Source organism: Pipra filicauda, unplaced genomic scaffold, assembly GCF_003945595.2.
Source record: "Pipra filicauda isolate LSUMZ 115617 unplaced genomic scaffold, ASM394559v2 scaffold91_size2508729_pilon, whole genome shotgun sequence".
Lineage (NCBI taxonomy): Eukaryota > Metazoa > Chordata > Aves > Passeriformes > Pipridae > Pipra > Pipra filicauda.
Window position 1 is genome coordinate 101,665 of NW_024105109.1, and position 27,365 is coordinate 129,029.

Here is a 27,365-nt window from a genome sequence, read left to right on the forward strand (position 1 = left end):
GTGTGCATGCTGCATGTACAGGTAAATTTTTGCGAAAATACAGGCATAAATATTACACTTCTATGTCTTTAGCACACACACTCTTTACACAATAATTACATGAAAGATCTGTTATGCACTTACAAATGTTTTTCTATTTCACCACTGTACTACTTGATACTAATCTATAAAACCAGAGTTTTCTAACTTTTTTTAAATTGAATAACTTTCTGAATAACATCACATCTGTACAAAGTTATTTAACTCACTTAGGTCTTCACTTCCTCATCCTCTTCCCTTCACCTCCTTTTTCCTTATCTGTCGAATGTAATTCTAACTCCAATGTCTTTTCACACTTCCTTAAAAAAATTCTGTTGAGATCTAAGACTTCTGTATTCATTTCTGCCAAAACTTAAGTAAGATAGCTTATTGTTTATTCCTGTTATTTTAAATGTTTCATTCAACAATCAAAAGAACTAAGAATTACATTTCAAAGTTAATCTAAGTAATTTTCCCTTAATGAAATGGAAGAAATACTAGGACTAGTGAGAATTTCTGCATGTGTAATTATTGTGGTTCAAAAGTGTGTTTAAAAATTAAAGGAAGGAAATGGAAAATGAATTCTGGTTGTGCTGTTGGGCAGCTCCTGTGAATTTTTTCTTCTGTCTGTCGTTTTCAATTCCATAACTCTTAACAGACATTGTCTTCTGCACACATTGTCTCACAACCTTAATACAAACTAGAAAAATCCCAGCTAATTCTCTCTTCTGACTAGAGACCACTATTACAGTGCTTATAGGAACAAACCCATTTGGGGAGTCAGGGGAAGGACTGAAATGTAATGGGTCCTCTAGTAGGTGATAATAATATCCTGAATTTATGTTACTGCAACTGAAAGAAAATCTTTCATTTCTTTTCCTAACTCTTTACGCATTCTTATCTTTCAAGGTCACAGCATTCCCTATGCTAACTTCTTGAAATCCATTTAGAGGGATACCATGCAGATTTATGTTTTCTGTCTTTAAAACTCCTAATTTGTTCACAGAAAACTTAAAGAGCAAGGAAGAGTGAATGCTACAATATCCATAGGCTTTCCATGCATCTCAAATGACACCCTACTTTACCACACACCAGATTTCTCTTTGATAAAAACACCATCAGTACCATATTCAGTCAAACTACTTGTGCAAGCAGGATAATCATGGAGGTCATCGAGAATTCCTCCTTTTCAAAATTCCTCCTATCAGAAATTATAGGAAAACTTCAGGATTTGGGCTGCCAGTAGCAGTTTTGTTGGATGTATCCATCCTGACTTGAAATTCATTCTTCCTAATGTATTCTGTTACAGAAAAAAAATTGTGATGAACAAAACATATTTAGAGATATAATTTATTTAGAGATAGTTTTACTTCATTTTTTTGGAATTATGAATTTTGGTCAAGAGAGAGGAGCATTGAAAGCATAAAGCATGAAGAATTGTGTCAAGTCCAAATCATGCTACTGTGACTACCTCGGCAGGACTAAGTTTTATGGGAGATATAAGACGTAAACGATACATTTCTGTTCTGAATATACTTTTAAATTCTATTCTTAAAACTGTGCAACAGGGTGCCATAAAGGGCCACCAGCTATCTTTCAAGAAACAGCCAGATTTTTTAGGCAGACAAGGCGAAAAGTCACAAACAATTCTGCTCAGTGTTGGCTGTAACTCTGTCCCAATTTAATTTAAAAGCTTGCAGTATGCAAAGTAGTTTTTATTAAAAGGCTTTCATATGTTCACCTCCTTAGACAAAGCATTTTGCTAATCAACATAATATATTTTTCAGCTGAAACAGACCCCTGTGGTCGCTTAAGTGAGAGTTGGCTCCAAAACCACTTCCACACTTGCCCAATTCAGGATGAACACTGGGTTTCTAAAACATTGCTTCAACAGAAAATCTATTCTCTAGTGAGTGAGCTAGAGAAATAGCATAAAGGCATATACAGCTTTGTATCTCGTGGGAATTACTCTGCCTTTTGATGCTTTCTGAAAGATTAAAATACTCTGTCCAGGCTGGAGCCATTTCAGATGGGAGACCCTTTACGGAGGAGCACTCTTTAGCCCTCTGGTGAGGCAAGTGACTCAAGTAACAGCAGCCTCTGCCAACTCCTACCTTGACACCAAAACTGGATTTGAGTTTTGATCTCTCAGCCCCAAAGCACATGTTAAAACCCATGGGAATTCAGGGGGCAGCTGCCTTCATCCACTTGATCATATAGTCACCTGCCCAGGGCAGGCATTTCTGGCTTAACACTGGCAGGGCTGTTCACTTCCAGCTGGGAGCATGCAATTCAGCAGTCAAAACAGAGTAGTTTTCCTCTAGACCCACTCATAGCCAGCTGCATCTTCCTTGTGCTAGGGAAAGCCTTCCCCAAAAAGCACAAATAGTTTTGTTTAGGAAACCATTTTCCATGAATAGGGACAAGTTTCCTTTCTCCCTAAAACTTCGAAAGAATGCATATTTAATTTTATTTTACTATATTTTTAAACATTATTTGTTATCTATTATTGCATTGTCAGCATAAAATTAGACATCTCTGCTATATTAAACACTCCTTCATCAAGAGGATACACTAAGGCTATCAAGCCACCCAGCCAAGTGAAAAGCTGCAAATCCATCTTTGCTTGCTTTCACTGCCAAAGGATGGTATAGGGCACTGGAGGAAAAGAAGTAAGGGTCTGCCATTTATCGCAACTTGACCCTACATTCCTGTGCTGTGGCAAAATTTTGTACAGCCTTTGTATCTCCCAGTTCTTCCCACCAAGAACATAATTCCTTTCTGCCTTTGTGAAAATCAAATTGATTTCTGCCAGTGAAAATAGAGTTTATGTTACTGATGAATTGAGAGGCAAGTGTTCTGCTCTGATCACTTCCCCAGTCTGCCTGAAATCTGGAGTTAAGCAGACAGTCTGCCAGAGGGACAATTTCTGCCATATTTATATGTATTTTTCATACATACCTCTTCACTCAAAAGAGCAAAAAGCATTTGCATGGTGTGCTGACTGTGGGCAAATATGTAAAGAAAACCTAAACTTAAGTTACATAAAGATTATAGCAAAAAGGCAATAGCTCTGAATATTCTGATTAAGGCTGACAGCCCAGTCTCAGTTCCTACAATTGCATTAAAATAAAATTTTAGTGACAACCCAGTCTCAATTCTTACAATGGCATTAAAATAAAATGTTAGTGACAGAAGGCATAATGTGAAGACAGACAACTGGTTTTAAACTTGAATTTTTTTTTTTTTACGAGTTAGTTATTATTTATTACAGTAAGTCTTGTTTTTCCAATGTAGTATTCATCTACAATTAGGTCTGCTATTAAAAAAGGTACTGCAGAGGGAGAATAGAGTGAGTAGTCTGTAAGGGTAGCACTGAAAGAGCAGCATTAGTATGTGTTTAATAATGTATGGAGGCTGGAATTGTTCCATCATCAGCCTGTCATTCAGAATGTTTCTGATCCATCCATTGATCTGACATCTGTTTTGTGGTTTGATAAAGTTGTGATTGATGCCTGAGTGGATATAATACAGAAGCCTTTAGAAATACAAAAACTGAGCAGTTTGATCACTGCTTTCAGTCCCTGTCGCTCAGCAATTCCACATTTGGCCATAAGCAGCAATAATCTGTTTCTTCAGTGGGAAGAATACTTACCCTTCTCTTTTTCCTCTGCTGCTCATTCCTGAAGGAAGTTTGCTGCTCTGCGCTTTCTTGATCGGGATTTCCCTCCCCTTCCTGCTGTTAGCATCGATTTCAGATACTGCTTGGGTTCCAGTTTCATTCAACAGTCTGAGGCAGCCTTTGTTAGTCCTTATTGGCAGAGGGGTAATTCCAGCTTTTTCTCCTTCTCTTTTGGAACTGCCTCACTGTAGCCTTGTATCATCTTAAATCTTTGAGGCCCACAGCAATGGAAGAGTGAGTAGAAGCCAGGTTTTTTACTAAAACTGCTAGCTTAACAGTGCTGCTTAATTGTTCTTCACGTTTGCAGATGGTTCACTCCGCTTTCAGTTTCTAATTTAGAAATAGGCAACTTATAAAATAAGTTCTCCATTGCACTTTTGAAGCAACAACAACAACAACAAAAAGTGTTTAATTGTTCTAGATACTCTGTATTAAAAATGCAATCAGGTGGAAGAATTGCACTGACATAGTGTGGTATCCTGTTGCTGCTGCAAACTACCCTAACTCAGCTTTCCTGGTTTATAGTATCACCGAAATCTCTCAGTGGAATAACAGGGTTGTTATGCAGGTCCATCAGTCTTATCTTTCACTTTGTTAGTTCTTTTTGTTGCCAGCAAAGCTTGATGATATCTCCAGAACCCTTCAATGGAACAACAAGCTTGTTATAAGTTTTTTATCTTTTATTTCCTTTGGATACTCCACAGTCACCAGTGGTTTAAAATGTCACCTGAAGGCCTCAGCAGAATAACTGCTTTGTTAGATAGGGTTGGCTTTTTTCCTGTTTAATCTGCGATTCTATTTGCACATAGTACAGCTACATGGAGCTGATTCTTGTTCAAAAAGTACTCTCTGTTATTCTAATTGTATGTCTCAAGGTCCTTGGAGAGTTACAGGAGCAAAGTTTCTATGCAGTCTTGTGCCTTTCATGTTATCAGGTGTTAATCTTAGAGCTCTTTTATTTTATTTATTGACTGACAGTTTCAGTTACTGTTTGGGTGGAAAAATATAGGACTGAATCCATTGCAAATGAAATAGCTTAGTTCAGGTTGAAACTAAGATCTTCCTTATCCATTTACTCAGCCAAGGTCCATGGCAAATGCAAGTGATTAACAACATGGAGCTGTCTGGGGCAGGAGATCCATTTAAGGAAAAAATATTCTGGTTGGAAAGCAGAAGAACAGCATAAGGTCTCTCAAGAGTTATAAAAACCAAATAACTCCTCCTGAACCTTCCTTCCCAGTCTCTTGAAAGGCAGCTCCTATTTACCTCATGCATAATTTGAGATAAAAAAGGGATACAGTGCAATGGAAAAGCACCAGATTGAAAGCAATCAACAGGGAACAAAGAACTTTTTCGTGAAGCATTTAAATGATTTGCAGAATCCACTGCCACTAAATATTATTGAGACAAAGAGGTTAACAACCTTAAAAAAAATAGATTCAGTGTTTCTAAAGGAAACATTTGTGGATGCAACAGCAGGGCAGAAAAAAGTCTTAATTTGACAGTGTAGGCCAAACACCTGCTAAGGTGAGAAAGGAAAGATGTGATCTTTTCCCTTTTTGAACCATCTTGAAATTACACAGACGTGTGTTAGAATTGGGCCGATCCGCTGTTGTGTAGATGAGACTCTTTCTAATCAACTGTTTCAACACGGCTTCCACAGTCTGTGTTGGACTACAGCTGTGGTTAGGTGGTATTTTTGAATGAATAGACTTTATAAAATCCTATTTCTGTAGTGTTTCTCCTTCTCTTTTGAACTCAGTTTTACTTTCCTACCTTTGTTGGTAGTGGCTTACTGTTTGCATTTATGTACCTTAAAAGCCACTGCCTGCCATAGACAGGAAAGGAAAACATTAAAGGAAAATAAACACAGATGGAGGGAATTCCATTTTTTGTTCAAGCAGCACTTCATATGAGCCCAGCATGTCAGTAGCTTTTATTCTGTATTAAATTTTACTTTCACACAACACTTCCACACATGAACAAAATGCATTTGTTGAGGAGTCCTTGCCTCTCTTTGAGGTATCAGCTACTGACTCAAAGTGACATTAACCCAGATTCCCTTTCAGATTCCCTGATTGTGGTGATAAAAATGCTCAGCAACACAAAGCAAAAGTGATGGATCAGCAAAGCAAAAAATATCAGCCAGAAGAGCCATAACTAATATATCTTAATTTTCATCATCAAACAAATCTCATTCACATAATCAGTGTGCAGATGACTTCACATAACTGTGAACTAGAACATTTAGAGGCTTTTTTTCTCACATATTTTCTTAAATATGACTGCTGCAGTTCTATTTTGGGATTTCTAGAAGTGCCACCTGTTGACACTTCGAAGGACAATAGCAGTATAGTTCAAAGCCACCTCTTCCAAAGAATAGGGTTTTTTAATGATAGCTGTGCACTGCATATAAAATGAACTTTTTTATTTTGTAATGATGAATAGAAACCAAAAGCCATAAAAGTGGTAGTGTCTGGTGTATAGTTAGACATCTACAGAATATCCTCCCCCAAAACACTCACCTGTAGTCATACCCCTGGAAATTTTTGTTCATATCTCTATAGAGATGAACCAAGATTGTGAACTCATTTTGCTAACTACTGGTAGATCGTTCCCCTAACAACTTTGAATTTTAAGAGGAAAAAAGGTTATGTGAAATTGTTCATGCGAAATTGTGCTGATGCTACAAATGACAGGGCAGGTTTGGGGAAGAGAAGTTTGGTTTAGTTCCACTTACTTTGCTTTAGTGATTTGTACAAGATTTAGCTGAAGGAATCTCTTTATTTAACAGAGAGGGAAGTAGAAAAGAGGAACAAATAATAGTTTTAAAAAGCCTGAAAATAATTCTTGAAACATTCTGCCACACCTACAACTGGCAAACTCAATAAAAGGTGGAAAACAGAAGTATTCTAAATGTCCAGTCTGTATTTTCTTGATGTGTTTCTGTTTTTGAAATGGATTTTCCATTTTCCAATCAAGAACAGAACCATTCGCCGTATTAGAATGAAACTGGGTTTTGTTGTCCTGCCTGTGTTTAAAGAAGTCTCAGGTAATTCTGGCAGAAATGATGAATATGGCTTTCAAGAGAAGTAATAAATCCAAATATCAGTGGTGCAGACAAGCTGTGTGGGGTCTGTGTAATACAAGGCAAGTTTGAGGATCTTGGAAAGGTGAAGGATGTTTTTCAGAACCATGGCCATGTGAAAAGCAAGAAGTGTCTCCCAGAGGTGCTGCTTCCACAGTTTTCCAAGAGCTGGGAAACAGTCCTGTAGTCATGTCTCCACATGCTACAAGTGTGCATTGGCACAGCAAGAAGTCCTGTAAACCTTGAAGGGATTGTATCCCCAGTGGAGAAGAACAACATGATAAATTATACGGAAGAATAACTAGTTTCTCCTAAGTACTGTTGCAGTCCTTCACACAATACCTTTTCTGTCTAAGGTGAATCATAGAATCAGCCAGTTGGAAAGGACCGCTGAGATCATCAAGTCCAACCCTTGGTCCACTACCACCGTGGTTACTAGACCATTGCACTAAGTGCCACATCTAGTCTCATCTTAAAAACCTCCAGGGACTTCCCTGGGCAGCCCATTTCAATGCCTGATTACCCTCTCTGTAAAGAACTTCTTCCTAATATCCAACCTAAACCTCCCCTGGCAGAGCTTAAGACTCTTGTCTTACTGATGGCTGCCAGTACTTGAATTGTATCAACTTCAAATGCAGATGTAAACTTTAGCTGAAAGAAAAGGGCATGAAGGTGAAAGACAACAGTGGCTTACAACACAGTGTAGGTGCGTGAAAGGTATCCATGGAAAGGATGAGAAAGTTTTAGTGATACTAACAAAAAGAATCTGAAAGTAAAACAGGGAAAGCGTAACTTTAATACATTGCATTAATATGTTAAGAGGTAAACTAGCATTTGAAATGAACCGTAGAAAAGTCATTGTCTGGGACATCTAGAATTCAACTGGGCCAAACACCTTAAAATCCACAGGAGGCACTTTCAGGTGTTGACACAAAACCAAAGCAATGGCCTAACAGCCTCTTTTCATCTCCAACCTCTGTTTGTCATCTCAAAGAAACATTGTTAATTCAGTTCAAAACAAGTAATAATAGTTTAATTTTTATTTTCGATTCATTTAAGTACTGAGAATTCAGGAAATTATAATAGCTTTTAAAAATGTTTACTGAGTATGATGTACCAAAACACAGAAGAGAACTGTATATCAAATTAACATTTTATTTGCAATGTCTGAAGTTTACACAATCAAAGAATAAACATATGTTGCAACTGACCATTCACAGTATCCACTCAGTAAAAAACATTTGGGACCAAGAGGTAAGATTGACTCATTTCAACACGTGTTGTGTGGATTAGTAAGTATACTACTCACTTTTGGCTTTTTTTTTTTTTTTTCAATGGTGTGGGTACATTTTGTTAAGCTAAATGTTTCTGCTCTAAGCAGCAGCCTTTGAATTACATATCCAGTGTTCTCTAATAGGGAAAAGTTTACTTCCAGGGGCACTGGGACTTCACAGAAACACTGTATTGCAGATGTTGCAGTGTTTCAGACGGTGACACATTGCCACATTATTGAAAACACATACAGTGGAGTTGAAAGTAAATTTAACCTGAAGGATGTTCAGCATTTTACACGTTTTAATCACGATGACAGAAATAACATAACCTGTGTATCGGGAAAAGTCCTGGACCTGCAGATGCTCACAAAAGTAATATTCCATTGAATTTCACTACCTTTTCCCATAACATATCCCGCTGAATTTCAGCGCACAGTGCGTTTCACAGTTAAGCCACATGGCTTATCAAATGGCTGGCAAGCTTGTACCCCAAAGGTTTAAACTTCCCTTAAGACAAATTGCCAGTGCTTTTGAGGTATCTTTCTTATTTTCTTCCGGAAAGAGCAGCCTGGTCAGGGTTCACTCATTTGTGAAGCAAGGTTAAACGAAGGAGCTAAAGGTACAGTCTTCATACATTGTGTAAGACACTGGGATCGTGTATATACAGTGATTTTAGCTTGAAGTTCTCAGAAAAGGGTAAGCTTTGTTCAAACGATTTACAATTCCGTAGGGACCTGCTGATGGCAATAACCTCCGTGCCCTCTGATGGTATTTTATTATCAGTGAGTTATGGGTGATTCTGTGTCAGAGCTACAGTGCCGTAGAATCCTCTTGCTTCTAAAAGACTCAATTTGGGAGAAGAGTTCTGCTGTCCCTAATATTTACTATGAAACAGCTCAGTCAGCACATTTCATTGAGCTGTAACAAGGTGCACTGAGTGAATCTGGGAGTTTGCTGAATTGAATTGTTTTTCTAGCAAGGTTGACTGTTGAACATGAAAGATTTTTACTGTATGGCAGAGGTGAGCTGCACCACATCAGGATGGGTCTAGGGAGCAATCGTATCTCAGAGGCACATCATTTTCTGGTCAGTCCTGTGGAGGACTACTCTATCCCTTGGGATTTTTCATGACTTTTGAAAGGGATAGGCACACCTGTATGCTTCTAATTTTGCCTTTTTAATTTTAGCAGTTGTAATACAACAACAGACACTTTCTTAAGAGTTTAGTATCTGAATGTCCAAATAATTGTGCGTTCACCAGCCTCAACTTCCTGTTTTCCTTTGCTGTGTTTCCCTTGGAGGTTTTCCTCAAGTCAGTATAATATTTATACGACACAAGCAGATTTCACTGATGCAAGAATTTCATGGGTTTTGTGTTCTCTGGCCTGTCAACCACAGCTGTATGCAGGGTTTGCAGTATAGAGCAAAGATGTATGATTTCCAAAGCGATGTTTTTTTCAACCAGGCACCTGACTGCTCACTTTCTCCTGTTTACCATAATACTGCTCTACTGCCAGTACTTTCCACCTAAAATGCCTGCATTGGACTAAAAAATTGGTTGTATTTGTTCTTTTTTCAATGACCATTTTTGACAGTCCAAATCGGAGTGACAGAAATACAGTAAAAAGGTGAAGTGAGTACTTGGCTATGATGATATTTCCACAGATAACCTTGCCTAGTTTATCCACAGAATCCAAATGGGTGCTCAAAAATTTTAGTGTTCAAAGGTAATTTTTTAACAAAAGCTATTTTGCTGCCTTTCTTTTAACATGCAGGTGCTCCTAACTAGCTTTAGTAGGATTGATTTCCTGTGAAGATAATGAACTCATCTCAGAAATTTTCATTTTCTGGTAATAAATAGTTGTTTCATCAAAGTGACCATAATTTGATTCATTGTATTTTGGTTTTCTATACACCTTCTAGAAGATTATTGTATTAGATGAAGTTTATTTAAAACTAAAAAAAAAAAGTAGCAACAAATTCAAATTTTCTAGATGTGTTATGGGACATAGAGAAATAGTTTGCAGCAAAAAATTCCATTCAGTTTGTGGCCATTGAAGGAGGAGGTTCTCTTTCCTTATTAGTATAACTTGTGCCTGAACTATATTGAGAGCAGAAGACCACTGACCTTCCTGAAATTTCTATCCTTTGTTTAAAACTGTATCAGAGTTTGTAAAAAATTGTATCAGAGTTGGAAATCAGAGTTGGAAACCAGAAAATGACTGATGGAAAAATTTGAAGTAATTAACCTGCTACAGAAGGCAAAGGAAAGAATTATGCATTTCAAGGCTTATAAATCCACTTTTCTCTTTCATTAACTTTTGTACAAATGTAATGAGCAGCGTTATATTTTCTTGTGTTTCAAAAGAGAAAAATATGGCTTAAGAATCATGGCATCATCTTGAGTTTATTTTTAATATTAGGATTTTTACTTTATTTCATACGCTATTAGATATGTGTTCCAAGGAATAGTTAGATATAAATATATATATACTTACGTGATCCCAATTTCAAGTCTGGCACAGAAGTGTAATGGATTAGTGTCTCTGGTCTGTAATTATTCTATAGAGATCTTTGCAGGCAGAGCTAGTCCCATTGTAAACTAAGAAACTGCAGTACTTACCGTTAGTTAGCACTTCTTTTTTTAGGCAGTTCAGTTTATGGGCCTGTGGAGTTTCTATGGAAGTATTTAACTGCATCTGCACATATCCTGCAGATTTCTGCCAAACAGTTTTGGTTTTTTTTCTGGAAGTACAAATTATACAGGAGGGGATCTATAGCATTTGCTATTCCTCCCAAATAGAACAGGACTCCAGTCTTTTCAGAGACATTCTGAAGCAGGAAACAACTGGAAAATAACAGCAGCAGTACCTATATTGAAATTTATATTCTCAAGGTGTTTTAAAAATATTAATTAAACCCTATAGCATCGCTTAAATAAATAAGCAAATTAATGCAAGACCTTTGATTCCCTTTGAGGAAAATTACTTCCATACAGTGTAGTCTTTCTTGTAGTACAGACAGCAGCTCCTGTTTCAAACCCAGGGATGGCTAAGCTGTATATTTAAAGCAAAGCCCAGACTCTCAGTGTGATGGACTGCAGTAAGCTGTTCTGGTCAAGACAGCTGAACTAATTGGCCCATTCTTCTCAGTAAGAAAAGAGAAGATTTTACCAGTTCTAGTTAGATTTGGCTTTACTGCCTAGCAGTGAAACTTAATTGCTTCTCACTGAATGATCTCTAATAATCTGTCCACCATAATAATTAAAAATATTTTAAACTAGAAGTTTGCAGTTACCTCAGTGTTCTAAGTTGCCATACCAAATTACATCATGAATGTCAAATATATTTTGGCATTTATATTTCCTTGAGTTCACTAGCAGCATGGACAACTGTGTCTTGGTGGTTGTATTTAATGGTTTTAATCTCGCTCTGTTTTCATCTTCATACTCTGTGTAGTATTTCTCATGATCCTTCACAACAAGCAAAAAGTTCCAGTCCTGAGACTAGGATGACAGTTAAGCAGATGCTGTTTCAGTTCACAATTACAATTCCTTCCAGACAATTAGGGGATATTACAGCTGGGCAGGCTGGCAGACCATCATCCCCCACCCCCCCTCCATCCTAAGATTAAATTCATTGTCCCTGACATCAGCCACTAAGTGAGAGGAATCCACAAATGCCCTTATTCAGCTTCGGGAATAGCCAGTTTTACACTTTTTAAATGTTAACTCTGCTAATTTGTATTTTAGCAGTGCGGCCTGGGAGTTCAGTATAACACTAGTATGTCAGCAGTGATCTTCTTTGTAAGGTGAATCATGCAAAGTCTTATGGTTTGAAAGTGTTGATATAAATTTATTTGATGGAATAATGGCCACTTTGTCATCTCTGGCATATTCTTGGACAAGAAAATCTGTGTTGTAGTTAGGACTTTCTCCATTGCAAATATTTGCACAGCGCTTAATCTTTTTTTTTTATTCTGCGTGTAAAAGGAAAGCAGAAAGGGAGCATTTTGCTAGTCAGTGAGCACCAATGCAAAATGAAGATGTCTGAGCTTTTCAGTCAGTCCATATGCCAGAGCCAGAAGTGCATCAAAAAAACAAAATAGACAACCTAGCCTAGAAATAGATACTCTGCAAGATCCTCCTGAGAAGAACAAGTCTCTGACTGGGCTGTGGCATTTAGAAGAGGCCAGGATTGCTTACCTGAACAGGCTAGAGTACATTAAAAGATCTCCTGCTGGCCTTATCAATTGTTATAGTTTTGCCATCATTGACAGTAATATTTCATTGATCTGGGACTCCATTTGAAAGGATATAGTATGGTAAAATTTTGTCAGTTTTAATGTACATGAGTGATTTATAATATTCTCTGAAATTAATATATTATTTAAACTATGTCTACAGCTCTTACTACGCATTGTGACACAATCAAAGGATCTTGTCCTCTCTTAGAACGCTCATCTCCAAGCTCTATTCATTTCCTTTGCTATTTGGAGCATCTATCTTGTTCCATTTTCAAACTGTAACTATGCAGCCGCTGAAAAATGAATGAAAAAATGTCTCTAAACTTTGTGTTTCATTCAAGTATAAATTTGAAAAATTCCATGCCATCATAATTAAACATGTGGCAATTACATATTGAAACGTCTTAGAGGATATTCCAGACTAACCTTCTGCAAATTGAGCAGTGCATATCTTGGTACATTTTTTTTTCCTCTCCTTTATGATGAATAGGTCACTGGTCTACAGCATTTCCTTTCTTTCACTTGAAGTGGTTTCTAAATGTGCACCACTGCAAAACATTCCTTAAAGCCAGCCATGACAGCGACTTTTCTCTCTTCTATTTTCCCTTTTCCCGGCCTTGTCTTTCCTTGTCTTGAATTTCCTTTTGGGGCAAGACTTACCCATGTTTTTGAGCTGGACGCAAAGTTCCTCAGCCCCTCACTCCCTAGGTCTGCTCCCACCACAGGAAAGCACAGCCTTATGGCATGGTAATGCTTGTGATGGACATAGTAATACATTGCCTGGATGAGAAGTGACAGTGCTCTGAGAAATATGACAATACCTCTGCCCTTGATCAGGCTTTCCATTTGAAAGTTTTCATTTTGGTAATTACATCCTTCCCAGATAGTAGCCATAGTCATTGATCATACTAATATCATTAAACTGAGTCCCGTAAGTCACCTTTTAAAGACACTTTCTATGGTTTCTTTTTGCCCTATATCTTCTTCCTCTGCTGTTGCAGGATAAGACTTTTTCTGTCTACCCTTCATCTGATTGATTAGAAATGCCAAATACTTCCTTTACGTATGGCCTGGTAATATACACATCACATTTCTTCCCTTGGGATCTCAATCAGAACAAGTAATGGCCTTTAGCTTTTCTCATTAGCAAAATGGAAAAGCACCATACCCAATCCATTAGAAATACAGCATTGTAATATGAATTTATTGAAAAATGGCTGCATGCCAGCAGACATGGAGTGAGTTTACCTTAAAGGATTTTCAGGGGGAAAAAAAAAAAAGAAAAAAAAGTCACCCTTTCTGTCTGGCAAGCAAATGTTTTGAACCATAACTTATCATGCCTGTCTGTCAGGTATTTTGCTGTTGCTCCTTAAGTGCTGTTTGGACAGCTCTGTCATATAAAGGACATTCATAAGGAGGAAATATGGGTGTTTGTACATGTATTAATGTCTTCTCCAATTTTTATTCCCTTCCTGGATTATTCTCTTCATATTCTCTATCAGAACTAGAGGGAGGGGAGGAAGTTGAGAAGATTTTGTTATTTTGCTTTGCTTTTAATTTTTCACAGAATGTGCTAACCTGAAAAAAATGTATCAAGAACAACCATTACAGCATACTCCTCTATCAAGCTGAGACTGCTGCTATGCTTTTTTTAGCCCTGTCTAAAACTATTTACAATCAGTACACTGATGGCGAGGACAAGACTGATTAACAGGTTTTTTTCTCTGCTGATGTGAATTGCTTTTCACTTGGCCTGGTCTTTATTAGCCCTAAAAATTATTAAAATTCATACACCAGCCCTGAAAACTTTCAGTGCATATATATTCCAGAACTGTAAGAGGGTGTCAAAGCACAGATCCATACCAAATCATAATTGTATATAATTTGAATGCATATGAGCTGACTCTGTCTACTTTGGAAAGCTAGCACTGAAAGAACACAAAGAACAGCCTTGGAATGTTGTTATTCTGCCAGCACTAAGACACATCTGTTTTCCTGGCCCCTTCAAGCATTGCTAATGTTATTCCTGGGAAAATGAGTACTAAGTGCACCAATAAAGCTGTATTTAATAGTGTCTTATGAAAAATGGGCACTTGCACTTTTTTTTTTTAAAAAAAACCTCAGGTTTCCAAGGTGTTAAGTTGCTCACCTGTACAAAGTGAGAGTCAAAGCTAAAGCATCAAACTTGAATTCTTGGCTACATCACTTATGGTTCATCAGCTGTGTTGATCACACTTTCCCAACAAAACAATGTGTTCCAGTACAAGGTAAAGAAAAAAGTACCGAGAAATAGTGTGAAAGACCTGCAGTAGCCAAAAATGGGAGGCATTCTAAAGAGACCTCTTTAAGAGGGGAGTTAGTGATTAGATGACGAGACAGGAAGGCCTAAGGCAAGGAGGGATGACTTTTTTGAAGTATTGGGATTTTTTTTCCTTCTTTCATTTTCTGTTTTGTTCTTCTGCTGTTTTGTTTGGTCGTTGGTTTTTTTTTTTTACTTTTTGCTACCTTTCCTTCCTCCTTCCTTCCCCCCCTCATCATTTGGATGAAACAATGACAAATTAGGAGAGACTCTGTGTAATTTTTGCCACGCAGTAAGTTTAGGAGTTCAACACTTTTAGCAGATCGTTACACAGTAGACAAGCTGATGACATAGCAGTGTAGTTCGGTTCACTTAGCCAGCACTCTGCTAAAAGGCATGGTTTCTCCTTTGCTTTTGCAGCCCTATTGCTGATATGATCTGATGTCTCAGAGATCCTCCCACAGCTGATGATTAACATACTTAGGACTAGACTGTAATATTCTTAGTCACACTCTATCATTGGGGCATTGACTTTAATTTTAAGGGGACCCTTCTCCCGTAAGAATTTCAAGAGTTTGTGGAAAGCAGGAAAAGGGAAGTCTTCACAAAAATGCTATTACCACCTTCCACAGATCTGCCATGTAAGCAAAGTTAATGATTATGTAAATATATTTAAAGATTTTGATAGAACAATTTTTATGCTAAGGAGAAGCAATATTTTGCACTACATTACTTCAAACACTGTATTTTAAGTGTATTGAAGTTGCCACCAGCCTTTAAAGGTTAGTATTCTCTGTTATCCCCACACCATCCAAATATGAATATGGTTGATTATTTTGCTCAAGCTACAGATAGAAGAGTTGGCTAAGAAACATTCATGGTTTCCAGTTTGTGGGAAATTCATCTTATGAAATTTGGTTTCATTCTAATTCATCTTTTAAAATCTCAAAACAAACCAGAAAGATTCTCCCCTGAGCCAGAAATTCCAAACAAAAATTAATTTTCAGAAATGATGCCTCATGGCATTTCCAATACAAAATATAGTCTGCAAGATCTTGACAGCTGCCAACTGGTTTAAAATGTCCATCTTGGTTGCTGTCCTGCTCCATGTCAGCTTTCAGGCAGCAGCTGCAAGACACTCCCAGGATTTCATGTTCCAGGGCAGCCTCACCGTGTCCAATACTTTGGGCAGGCTTCCAGATCTCCTGATGAGTCGGCTTACAGGTCTGCTTCCTGAGGACCAGATTAGTCTGGGAGCCAAGTCAGAAAACACTAGGAATGTTGCTTTGAGCCGGCAACTTGGTGGGACTGTTCTGGAGAAAAAGCAGGGCACTGGCTCGAAGACTGAAGAGACTGCCAGTTTCCAGGTGTGTAAGAAGAGGCAAGGGCATCCCTGAGCTTCACCTGAGGACGCATATGGAAGCAGGGTTCTTGGAGCTTGCAAACTCCTAACTCAAACACACCAATTCGGTGTTGAGCTGCCTGGAAGCCCTGAGTGCATGATTTGCAGGACATTTATCCACACATACATCATCATGGCCAGTCTTCGCGAACGAAGATTTGGGAAAGGTCATTAACCCTTCGAGCCTGCGCAGTGGATTTTTTAGGTGAGACACAGTGTGCGCTGAACTGAGCCCACCCTTTAATCCTAAGGTTCATCTGCCGGGGCCGAGCGAGCTTGGACGGCGGCAGTGAGGTCCTCAGGACGTAGGTTTGTTTAGAGTGACCTTCTCTTAGATGGATGGCCTTACAGGGCTGACGAGCTCCATCTGCCCGGAGGAGTTCCCTGACCGGGAATCGAACCCAGGCTGCGGCGGTGAGAGCGCCACATCCTGACCACTAGACCACCAGGGGGCCCTCACGCATACCCAACAGCAGTCTGATTTTCCTTGTATCCTTAGGCATAAGGGCACAGCATTTCCCAGAGGAAATGTGTTTCCCCCTGCCTAAGCCTGGACTTGCATGTTGACCATCAATTCAGGAAGACCAGCTTTTAAGGCATTCCTAATGCCACTATTAGCTTCCAGTGTTAAGTCCCAACAGGTGGTATCTCCAAAGCTTTTTCTGCTCACTGAACTGGCAAATTCTCCTTCATCTCTGGATGCAGGGTACTGGTGAACAGCTGTTTTCTTATGAAGTATTGAAATGTTCCCTTCCCTCCTCTTCCCTTCCCCTGTCCTCTCCTCACCTCCCAACCCCTTCTTTCCCCAGTGATATCTTTCTTTATGGTTAACAAAATATTTTGGATTCTAGGGGTCTTTTAGAGGCAAAGAACTGAGCAATATCACACTTCAGCTGCTCTTAAGAATGTCCAAGCTGTACTTTGGTGGTATCTTACTACCTTTCATCTGTCCAGCATGACTACCTTTTCATGCAGGAGGTGTTGAATTCCTGCTGTTTCTAGGATAATTAGATATACTAACATTCAGGTGACTTTTTGTCTGTTTTTACTTTTCTTTTTGTTTTGGTTTATCTTGTAATTAATTGTCCTTGCTTTCATCTGCTCCATTCTTGGAAGTTGACCAATGAGCTGTCCACTTTTATCTCTGGTCGGAAAGAGCAATGTAAGTTGTATGTGATTGATGAGCAACTGTTATTTCACAGTTTTTCTGTTGTTCTAAGCAGTTTTTCTAGTGTTTTAACAACAGCTTCATCCATACAGTATGGACATTTGCACACAGTAGTCTGCTTCTCTTTAGACTCTTCAAATTCATGGAGATTTAATAGCCTCTAGAAGACATGTTTACCTCTAGAAAGCACTTATTTGTTCATATAAATGGATATGTTATTAATAATAGTTTAATCTGCTCATATGTTGAGAGATTCACTGACATTTTTTTTTACTCACGTTGAAAATATTAAAATATGCAGATCAATCTTCCTTCATCTTACTAGCAGCCATTCATCAGGGACTAATTGGAAGTATTGTATTCAGATGGAATTTCCTAAGAATTTCCAACTAAGGGGGTGCATAGGGAATTTTTTTTTATATATATCAGAATCTACAGTCATAATTCTGCTGCATCACTCCTTTATTCTTCAGTATATGAGATCTGAAAGAGGAATATAGATATGACAGAATCTCAGTGATTCCTGACTGACCAAGACTGATGCAGTATACTCTTTTGTTATGATACAGTCACAATACCCTGGTCTTATATAGGGTGCTGCAGATGATTGCAATAAGTCATGCACTAACCCCTGGTCAAAAACTTACCCCAGAGAACTCATAATGTACATTCATAATGCTCCTTTCGTAGAGAAATGTATAATAACTGAAGAATTAAGAATTGAAAGTTCAAAAAATTTCCAGAGTCTTGGCCTGTTTTTTAAACATAAGAGAAGTCTTGCTCTCTTGCAAATGTATCCATCAGAGGCATAGCATTATTCGAATAATGCAAAAAAGCAGTTTGCACATCTTGGGGCTATTTTTATATTCAGTCATACAGGGAGAATCAGTTTACATTTCTGTACAGCCTCTATGGATCCCTGCCTACAGTGGAGGCTATGTCACAAGGAAGAGTGAAAATACCATGGGCCTAGGTACACTGACATGGACTGCAAGGATCATTGGCACCCTGAGGTCAAGTTCCACAGTCATGTATAAACTGAAAAATGTAATATAAACATTGTGTTTTAAAAAAGTATTCCTATAAGAAGTTTTCACTTAATGAAAGATGCAATCAAAATGAGAATTTATTTTCACATCCTGATGAGTTTTTCTGTTTTCTTCCTTTTCACTGATGAGATCTATACAAGTGGTTTGAGAATTTCACCAAATTCCTTTGTAATGCCAGCCTTTAGACTCTAAAATGTGGTTAAAATTAATGAGCCAGTTTTTTATCTGTTTATGCAGCTTGCAGTTACAAACATGTATGCTAGTGAGAGCGTAGTGCACAGCTGTATGTGGGGATTTGACTGTTCTCATAGTTGTTTCTCTAAATGGTCTTTATCTGATTAGTCCTGATCACTCTGCTTTAGTAACAGGACTGAATTTCAGAAAGAAAAAAATACCTGTTAGCTTGGGGGGGAGGGAGGGCAGGTTAGCTCATCACTGTTTCTTCTATACCTTTGTATTACTTTGATTGCCAAAGATAGGGATTTGTGAAGGATGTTTAGAACTGCTAAAGAGAAAAGGAGATTAGTTTGCAAATATAGTTCTTGAAGTTATTATTCTCTCTACCTTCATTTAACTTGCTCAGAGAATTAGGTAACATCTCATTAGGAAGGTTGAAAGGGAATTGATAGCCAGGATTCCTAAATACATTTATATTACTGAGCAGCAGGGAAAGAATGTTAAATCCAGTAAAGATTTCTATTCTCTGCGTGAACAATGAGTGCAGTGGGCCAGCGATGGGATTCTTTTGAATGACAGTGCTGTTCTTGATAGGGCTATGGTAATTGTGTGATAAAATGGCATTATATTATTATATTTTAGGCCTGGCTGATAATTATTAGCAAAGTTATTTTAATATATGCAGAAACTCTGTATCATTTATTCTCTCATTCTTTAATTGGGAAAAAGTGAAATTAATAACAGACATTGAATAAGTACAGGATTGAGCTGGAAAATGAGAAAGCTTCTGTGTAGCAAAAGATATTTTAAGTTTAAAGTAAAAACTGTGGCAGCTGGATATTGTATTTCATTGAACTGCCAGTGGCACTGATGAACTAGATGATCCTTTTCTCTTCCTGAGTTCCTATGTCTCCATGCCAGACTATGGGATAAGAGGACACAGCAAGACAATGTTCTTTTCTATTGGAGAACAGCATATTTTCAAATGAGAAGGTGGAACCAGAGACAAAAAAGCAGCAGTTTTATTCTACATTTCATTACAGTTAGTTATAACCACTTGACAATGCTCAAAGAGAGATGCAGTTTTTGTTCTTTGCAGGGAAAGAGATTTGAAAGTGGGAAGGCAGGTTTCCTTCCTGGGGTAGGAAAAAAAAAAAGATGATAAAAATAAATCCAGCCAACAGACTCATTTCCTTAAGTTTTCCAGCAACACAAATGTTTTCACATAATTCTGTAAGTGATGCAGTGTCTAGACTTCTCAGATGGTTTCAAAAAAAAACCAACACAAAAACCAAAACACAAACAAACCCTGGCATTAATTCTGGGAATCCTGAAGAGCTAAGTCATTATCCCTGTGCTATAGCTCATGCAGTGATATGAAACCACAAATAGTCACTGAAGAATACATGGTTTAGCATTTGCTCACGTAAGACATCCCATTTAATCTCCCTTCAGCAGGCTGCAGTGGTGTAAATGCTTACCAGCATATGCTGGTGCAAGGCTTCTGCAGTTTGGCTCTCACCTTGACTGTAAAGGATTTGTGCCTTCTCAGAAACATGGAAGCTGATGAAATAAGGAAGGTGATCCTTGATTATTACAACAGATATACATTCATATAAAACCACAGCGAAACACCAGAAAGCAGCATTTGCACGTTGATTTTATAAAAGGCTTCTTTAACATTTTTCCTTGTTCGTTGTCCCTCCTAATTTTAAGTGTTGTTTGAGGTTTCCAAATTTACTGCAAACTTATCTGTTAATATCTCATTTTGTAAATTCTTTTTGGTTTTCTTTATACTGGGAAACTTATTCAACACTGATCCAGTTATTAGCTGTAAAATCTCACAGTACTCATAGTGACCAAGAGAGTTAACGTATCTGCAGCAGCCTCCATCTAATCACAGCTGTGTTATTTTATAGGCAATTGGGGCTATAAATAGAATGGAACTTTAGGGTGGTTTCTTATACTTTCTGTTAATGATGGCCTTCAGAATTTAAACAGAGTGTGCAGCCAAAGCCTTCTGATGATGTAGATGTAATAGTTTGGTTTTGCAAGAGGCATTCTTTCACGCACTGTTTCAGTTGAAATTCAGTAACTAATAGCTGGTGTGTGGGGTGTTTGCTATGTACCTCAGCTGTTAGGCAGTTACCTGACTCTGCATTAATCTGGGCCTGAGAAAGGCTTGCTAGGGGCTTACTAGGGCAAATGAATAAATGGACATTACCTGTGCCATGTTCTCAATGTAAAAGCTCCTGTAAATTCCCTGCAGGTTACTCAGCTCCACCTTTGGTGGTTAAACCATATTATCCTACTGCAGCACGCTCCCTCACTCAGCCTGGTGCAGGCAGCTGCCATCCTCCCGGTTTTTATTTCCCAATGCTTGTCACCTTTATGGGTTTAGTGTTTGCTGCAGGCTTAACAGCAGTCTTGCTGGATCCAGGCTGGGATACCCTACTGTTTGCTGATCTCTAAGAACTGGTGTTGCTCTCTGAATTAAACATGATCCTTCTCAAAGTTTCATTTTTTCCCTTTCAACCCACCTCCTCATTCTTTACCTCCTTTCATTTAACTCTTTGTAGTCACTGAGGGTAATATCTGAAAGTAGAGTTGTAAGTATACACTAATACTCTCTTATTTGCTAGCTGTATATTTTTTCACACATTTAAGTAGTTTCAAAATGGTAAAAACCAAAAATCTCATTGGACAAGGTGTGAGTAGAATTGTTAATGTAGCATATAGGGTAAATGGGTACCCTGATAAGTGCAGTCTGAATTAAACAGTCAGGCATCATGAAGCATGAATTATATTATAATACTGTACATCTTCAGTGCTCAGAACATGCATTCTGTGTACCGTATGAAGAAAATAATAGTTTACAAGCAAATTAAGAGAATGTTGCCACCAGCAATGTATTCTTTTTCTGTAGTTGAAATTACCAGCTTTCAAAGGATCAAAGTGCCAAAAAAAATCTCACTTACACCCTCCAGATCCATCAGCTGTGCATGTAGAGTCACCATTCATTTTTCTGTCAGAAATAACCAGCTTCTAATTTTAGATCCAGAAAGCCTGTACAGTTGTGGAAGAATGAACTGTGCTTTCTTATTCCTTGCACATACTTTGTTGAATGACCGATCACATTACAGCTCAAAAATCTTTAATCCTGATGGAAACATATGACAAAGAAAGAATAGATTTGGCTTTTTGAGATTCTCTCATTTCAGTGTTCGCAATACTAATATTTAGTGGAATTAACCAGCTGCTGCTAAACTAAGCATGTGAGTCATGCTGTCTCTTTTTCACACATATGTGTGGATAAAGAACTGTAGTGAGTGTGGTTCATGGAGAAAATAAATCTCAGTGATGGTCTTCGGACATAGATGTCTTCTTTGTTTGCCATCTGCTTACTTCCAAGTTACATGAGTTTCTTGAGGTAGATGGGAAGCCATATGGAAACTATGTACATCTACAGGAACTGCGATCAAAATGGAGCTGCATTACAACAGAGTCCCTCAGCTAAGCATGTCTTTAGACCAGAATTTTCATCCTGGGTGGTCTTAAGCTGAGTAGATATAAAATGTTTAACTTTTCTTTAAATCTCATAATTCTTTCTGAAGCTCTTTTCCACCTCCCAACATGGTGCCACTCACTCCAACACATCCAGAGCACACTACTTTATAGAATAACTAGGTAAAGTATCTGGGCAACCCAGGGAGAGACACAGATTTCAGTGGGCTCAGTGTGTCTGGGTATGGAAGCTACTGAACAGCAGTGTTCAGGAAGATTTCTGCTAAACAACCAACAGTGAATATTCGTGACAAGGAATTCAACTCTTGCATTATCCAAACCCAGTGATGTAAGTATCAACACTGACATTGTACCTTAGGACTATGTAATCTTTATTTATCCTATGAGATCAGAGAATTAGGATTATGTAGTTCACAAAGAAAAGAAATACGAGTAAACTTGATTGAGCTAATGTCAGTTATCACAAAAAATAATGTTTCCTCTTTCATTATAGAAACTAAACTAAAGCAGCTTCTCAGCGCTAGGCTTCCTGTGATAAATACAGATGCAGCAGGGCAGACACTCCCAAATTCATGTGGTCTCAGAGGGGACTCCCTCTGCTGCATGTGAGGGATACTAAAGACCAATTGTGTGTCTCTGAGAACTAAGCCATAGGTTTTTTTTATAGCTTGGTAAAGATTTTTAGAGAAGCCTCAATGGATCCTTAAGTGAGACCCTGGAGACTGAGAATCAGTTCCAAGCCCCAGTAACATGTTTAATTGTTGACCCAATTACTCTTTCTTGAAATGATGAGGGTATATTTATAGTCATAAAGATAAAGAAGGTAAATATGTTTGGACATTCCACCAATGACCACTGCTGCTGTGTGGTCAAGGGCCACAGTTGTTAAGCAGAAATACTCTGTAGGAATGAGCCTTGGCTAACTTTTACTAGGATTAGATTCTTTACCACAAATACTGTATGCCATTGGTGGAACTAATTTGGCTCAAAACATATTTTTTTAATTATAGAACTCTGAAGGATTTATACAAGAAATTGAACCACCATTAGAGCAGACAAGCAGAATGTTATGTACAGGGGAGAAGTCACTTTCCTACAGTTCTTCAGGAGGGAGTCTGGCAAGCAACTAGATGGCTTTGGTCTCCAGAACTTTAAATCACTTGCTATTTGGTTGAATTCAGTTAAAATTCCTGCAAAAAATTAAACTGGGAGAGTGTGGGGACGTGTGAGTGTCTGGAAAGCAGAGTTTGGCCAGAGCCACCAGTGACACTCAAGTCAGCAGTGCAGTTTTCCCTAGAGATTGTCTAGCAGTGAAGGAAGCTACATGAAGTAGTCTGGCAAGTAAGATCAGGATCTGCCTCAAGAGGAAAAAAATAACGATAGAGTAAGAAACTGCACAAGTACTGAGAGCAGTGTTTTCAGAGTCAGCAAAGACATCAGTTAATTCCCAGACAGTTTCAATTGCTGTGCTGCAGAACTCAGTGCCAAAGGATTTTGCAAAAAGTGGACTGGTGTGAATTAAAAAGCAGTTGAATAATTTGATATTTGTGTATTAAAACTTGTTTGGTTTTGTGTGTGAGATAAGAGAATGGCAGACAATGGCATCTTATGAGTCTGAGCATTGATCTTCTGCTAGGTTCAACTCAGAGGAAGTCCAAATTAAATGAGGGCACTTCATTATTTAAATTAACACTTTTAATTAAAATCTATGTATATTTGTCCGAGTGAAGCTAGCCTGCATAGATGTTTAAAACCCTAACAGGTCTTTGCAGAACTGTAAGAATGAGTGCTTCAGGTTACTGTTAAATATTGACACATTTAGAACAATGCTACACAGCAGATGTCTTCCCAACATGTGACGGCAACATTACAAAGCAGAATGAATGGAGCGGAAGCAGCCCTGGAACACCCTGCTGTAACATTCTCATTAACTCTTAATCTGTAAGGCAGGAGAATAACCCAACTTTACTGAGTACAATAGGATAGTTGGCCTAATGTATTTTGGTGGGTTAGCCTTCATAAAAAACACTATTGAATTCAATACTCTTTCTGAAGGACAATTTAAAAATCTGAAGAAAAACATGGCCTGATACAGGCACACAGACACTGGAGACACTCCCATCACTTTGCTCAAGTTATGGAAAACACTGTGAAATCTGGCAAAATATTGTAATGGTTTTCAACACCATATGCTGCTCATATTGCAAGTATAAATTCTATGTCATGTATGATCCTCGCTGATTTTTTTTAAATAGAAAACAATTTAACTTAAATAATTTTTATTTTTTTTCTACTTGAAAGAAGACTTCAGGACTTAGCTGTGAGATTCTTAAATATGCTGTTGTCATTCCCTAAGGCCTTTCTCTAGCATTGCTGCAGTCTGCACCCCACCTTGCAGTTTCGTAGTGCATGTTTGTGACAGGCATATCAAACCATCCAGTTAGTTTAGAATTGAGGTGAGAGAGTGCTTTAAATGTAAATTTTACTACAAACAGCGAAATAAAATCTAGCAAGCACTTCCTAGCTCTGCCAGGAAGCAAAGCTATATTTAACTCATTTTAAAATTCATCTAATACATTCTGGGCTGATTCAGATCTTTGGTGTGTCTTTGAAGATAACATGTAGTGGAAGTGTCATACAGTCATTTGGGGGATTGGGCACATTCTGAGATTCTTGTCGGTGAAGACATGTAGTTAGGACTGGATTGTAGAAAGAACGGTACATATAGATCTGAGGACTTAATATTGATTCTTTATTTGAAAATCTGAACAATCGCTGTTGTATTCAGTTCAAGAGCTTTTTAAGAAGCCTGTATATAAAAAGATTAGTGTCATGACAATGACAAAATTCACATGCATACATGAATTTTAAAAAGGATTGTCAGGTAGTACTTGGGAGAGAGTATTTCAGAGAAGCTAATACAAAGTGTTATATGATAATTTGCAGAAGTTTCAGAATGCATAGAAAGGATCCCTGGATATTAAGAACAAGCTGTAAGAATTTAGCTAAAATATCTGTGTACAAAAGGAGAAACTCCAGATAGATCTTCCTCCTTTGTTTCTCCTGACTTAAACTTCACCTTCCTGAAGCTTTGTATCCCTGTTAACTCAACTGCTGTTACTGATAGAATTAAATATAGACTGGAATAAACCTCTCAAATTTCATGCTTCATATTTTGTAGGTGTCATTAGGTAAGGTCAATTAGACTGCAAAAAATTGTTTAGACATGACTGCTGTCATGTATCCGCTGGATTTTTTGTAAGTACAAATAGTAGTCTCTTAGTTTTAGAGAACCTGTGAACAATCTAACTCCATCAGTAAGATGTTTACTATTGCCTATATTCAGATATGACCTGGCTTTGAAGTTCAAGATTATGGTTTTTAGTAGCTGTGAGTCCTGCCATTGCCTAAAATCCTTAATTAAAAGAAATAACATGCTATACACTAGCTAAAAGACTCAGAAATGGAAATGGAAACAGTATCATGCTTCTAACATATGGTTTAATGCATCTTGATTGTGGTTTTCTATTGTTCATGTGCTTTTGATTTGTTCTAGTACATGACTGCTGCTGCACCTATGCAAGGGACCTACATTCCCCAGTATACTCCTGTGCCTCCAACAGCTGTCCCTATTGAAGTAAGTTTATCTCCATCCATGAAAGTAGAGTGAAGGGGTAGTAGAACTCCTATGTATTATTCTTTCTTGCACCTATGGTTTGAAAGGGGCCTAAAGTTTCTTTATGGAGGTGGCTGAAAGCTCCCAGCTTTTAAAATTAGGACTGTACGTTTCTTCCTCTTTTCTTTTCTTTCTTTTCTTTTCCTTTCCTTCTCTTTTCTAGCCCCTCTTTTTATTTTATTTTTTTTTAATTATTTGCAAGGGCTCTTGTTTTGCATTTGTTTTGTTGTACAGCAGGACGTGGAGTAAAACATCAGTGATTATGACTATTTTTTCCCCATGTACTTGGGAGGGAGATGGGAAGAGACAGGAAAACAAACCCAGCAGGCAAACCACGAAACCAAAAGAGATTTCAAGAAGAGAAGATTGCAAGAGGGTTTGATGCGGTCCTTAGCAAGCATAGGTAATTGCTGAAACATTTAGCCACCAGAAAAAGTGATTGAGCAATGGAAACCTTCCTCTTGTATATACAGACGTGGAGGATGCTGCACTGACTGAGTGCTTTTCATCCTTGAGGAAGGATTCGCTCCCTCCCTCCTTGGGGCTGAGTCATGCTGATGACAGTCTAATGAGTAAGTATTTACTCAACCCTGTAGACCACAAGCTGCCGGGAGAGCGTCAGCTTGGCCTCCACTTCTGTGAATCTTCATAAGGGCAACTGAGCACAGCAAGAGGAGGGAACCTTGGCATCCTCTTCCCTGTGTGCTTCTCTTTGGCGCTACCCTCTTTTATTAACAACTTCTGCCCTACTCTGGGGTAAGGCAAGGAGTGCCAGGGTCTCTGTGCTTCTGTCTTCGAGTGTGTGGACTCTGGATTTTGTGCTATTACTACTCTGTGCTGTGAGGATACTGAGTTAGTGGTACTGCTGACATGGTTCCACCAACAGTCAAGTGGGCTTATCCTGTTTTCTCCTGGTTCTTTGCAATTATTCTCAAATAATGTCCCACAGGAAAGGCTACTACTGTTGTGTCATACTAATCTGATCATGTTTCAGTCTTTTTTATCTCAATATAATTTTGCCCTAAACCTCTTTTGTTTATAAATGCACCATGGGCACCTCTTTTCAAATGATATTCTTAAGTATTAAACTGGGCAGATACAAATATGAATTAAAAGGAGATGGTGGGATGGAGAGTGGTTCATACAACAGTATTGGCTGCACACCATGCTGACCTATGCAAATGAGAGTTTAAATTAATTCTTCCTGAGCTCTCCTCCCCATCACCTGCTGGCATATTCGTGCCTTCTAAAGTAACATGGTGTGGTAACTATCTACTGTAACAATCCAAATATTATTTGAATATATACCCTGTTTTGCACTAAGCCAGTGATGATGATTATTGTTAATGTTTATCTGTATTCATGTAGCATCATGAACCAGGACCCTACCATGCTGGATGCTGCTCAAGCAGAGACCAAAAAATACAATCTCTGCGCCAGAGAGCTTACAATCTCAAGATGAGATGGACACAAACAGAAGGATAAAGACAAGGAAGTAGACAGAAAAAGATAATACTGACAGTCTGTTAAGCAGTAGATATGAAGAATTTCTGAAAAATGAAACTGATATTTTAACAGATGTTTTAAAATAAACTACCTGTTGTTTACACAGGACTCAAATAAAAACAAAGCAAGTGCTTTGTGCTCCCTCTTCTGGCTCTGCTGTGTGCAATAGAGTAATAAAGCATGTTCCCTGAAGAGACCTGCTATACGTGTGACCAACACACCAAGCATGAGAGTAAAAGAGAAAATGTAGCTTACT

General features: G+C 38.2%; 1 protein-coding gene across 1 annotated transcript in view; it reads left to right on the top strand.

The window, feature by feature from the left end:
• Positions 1 to 27,365, top strand: part of RBMS3 (RNA binding motif single stranded interacting protein 3) — a 91,505-nt gene that overhangs the window by 53,348 nt on the left and 10,792 nt on the right. The window contains exon 6 of the mRNA XM_027733402.2: positions 25,484 to 25,564. Coding sequence (XP_027589203.1) covers positions 25,484 to 25,564 — 81 coding nt within the window. The remainder of the gene's footprint in view (positions 1 to 25,483; positions 25,565 to 27,365) is intronic.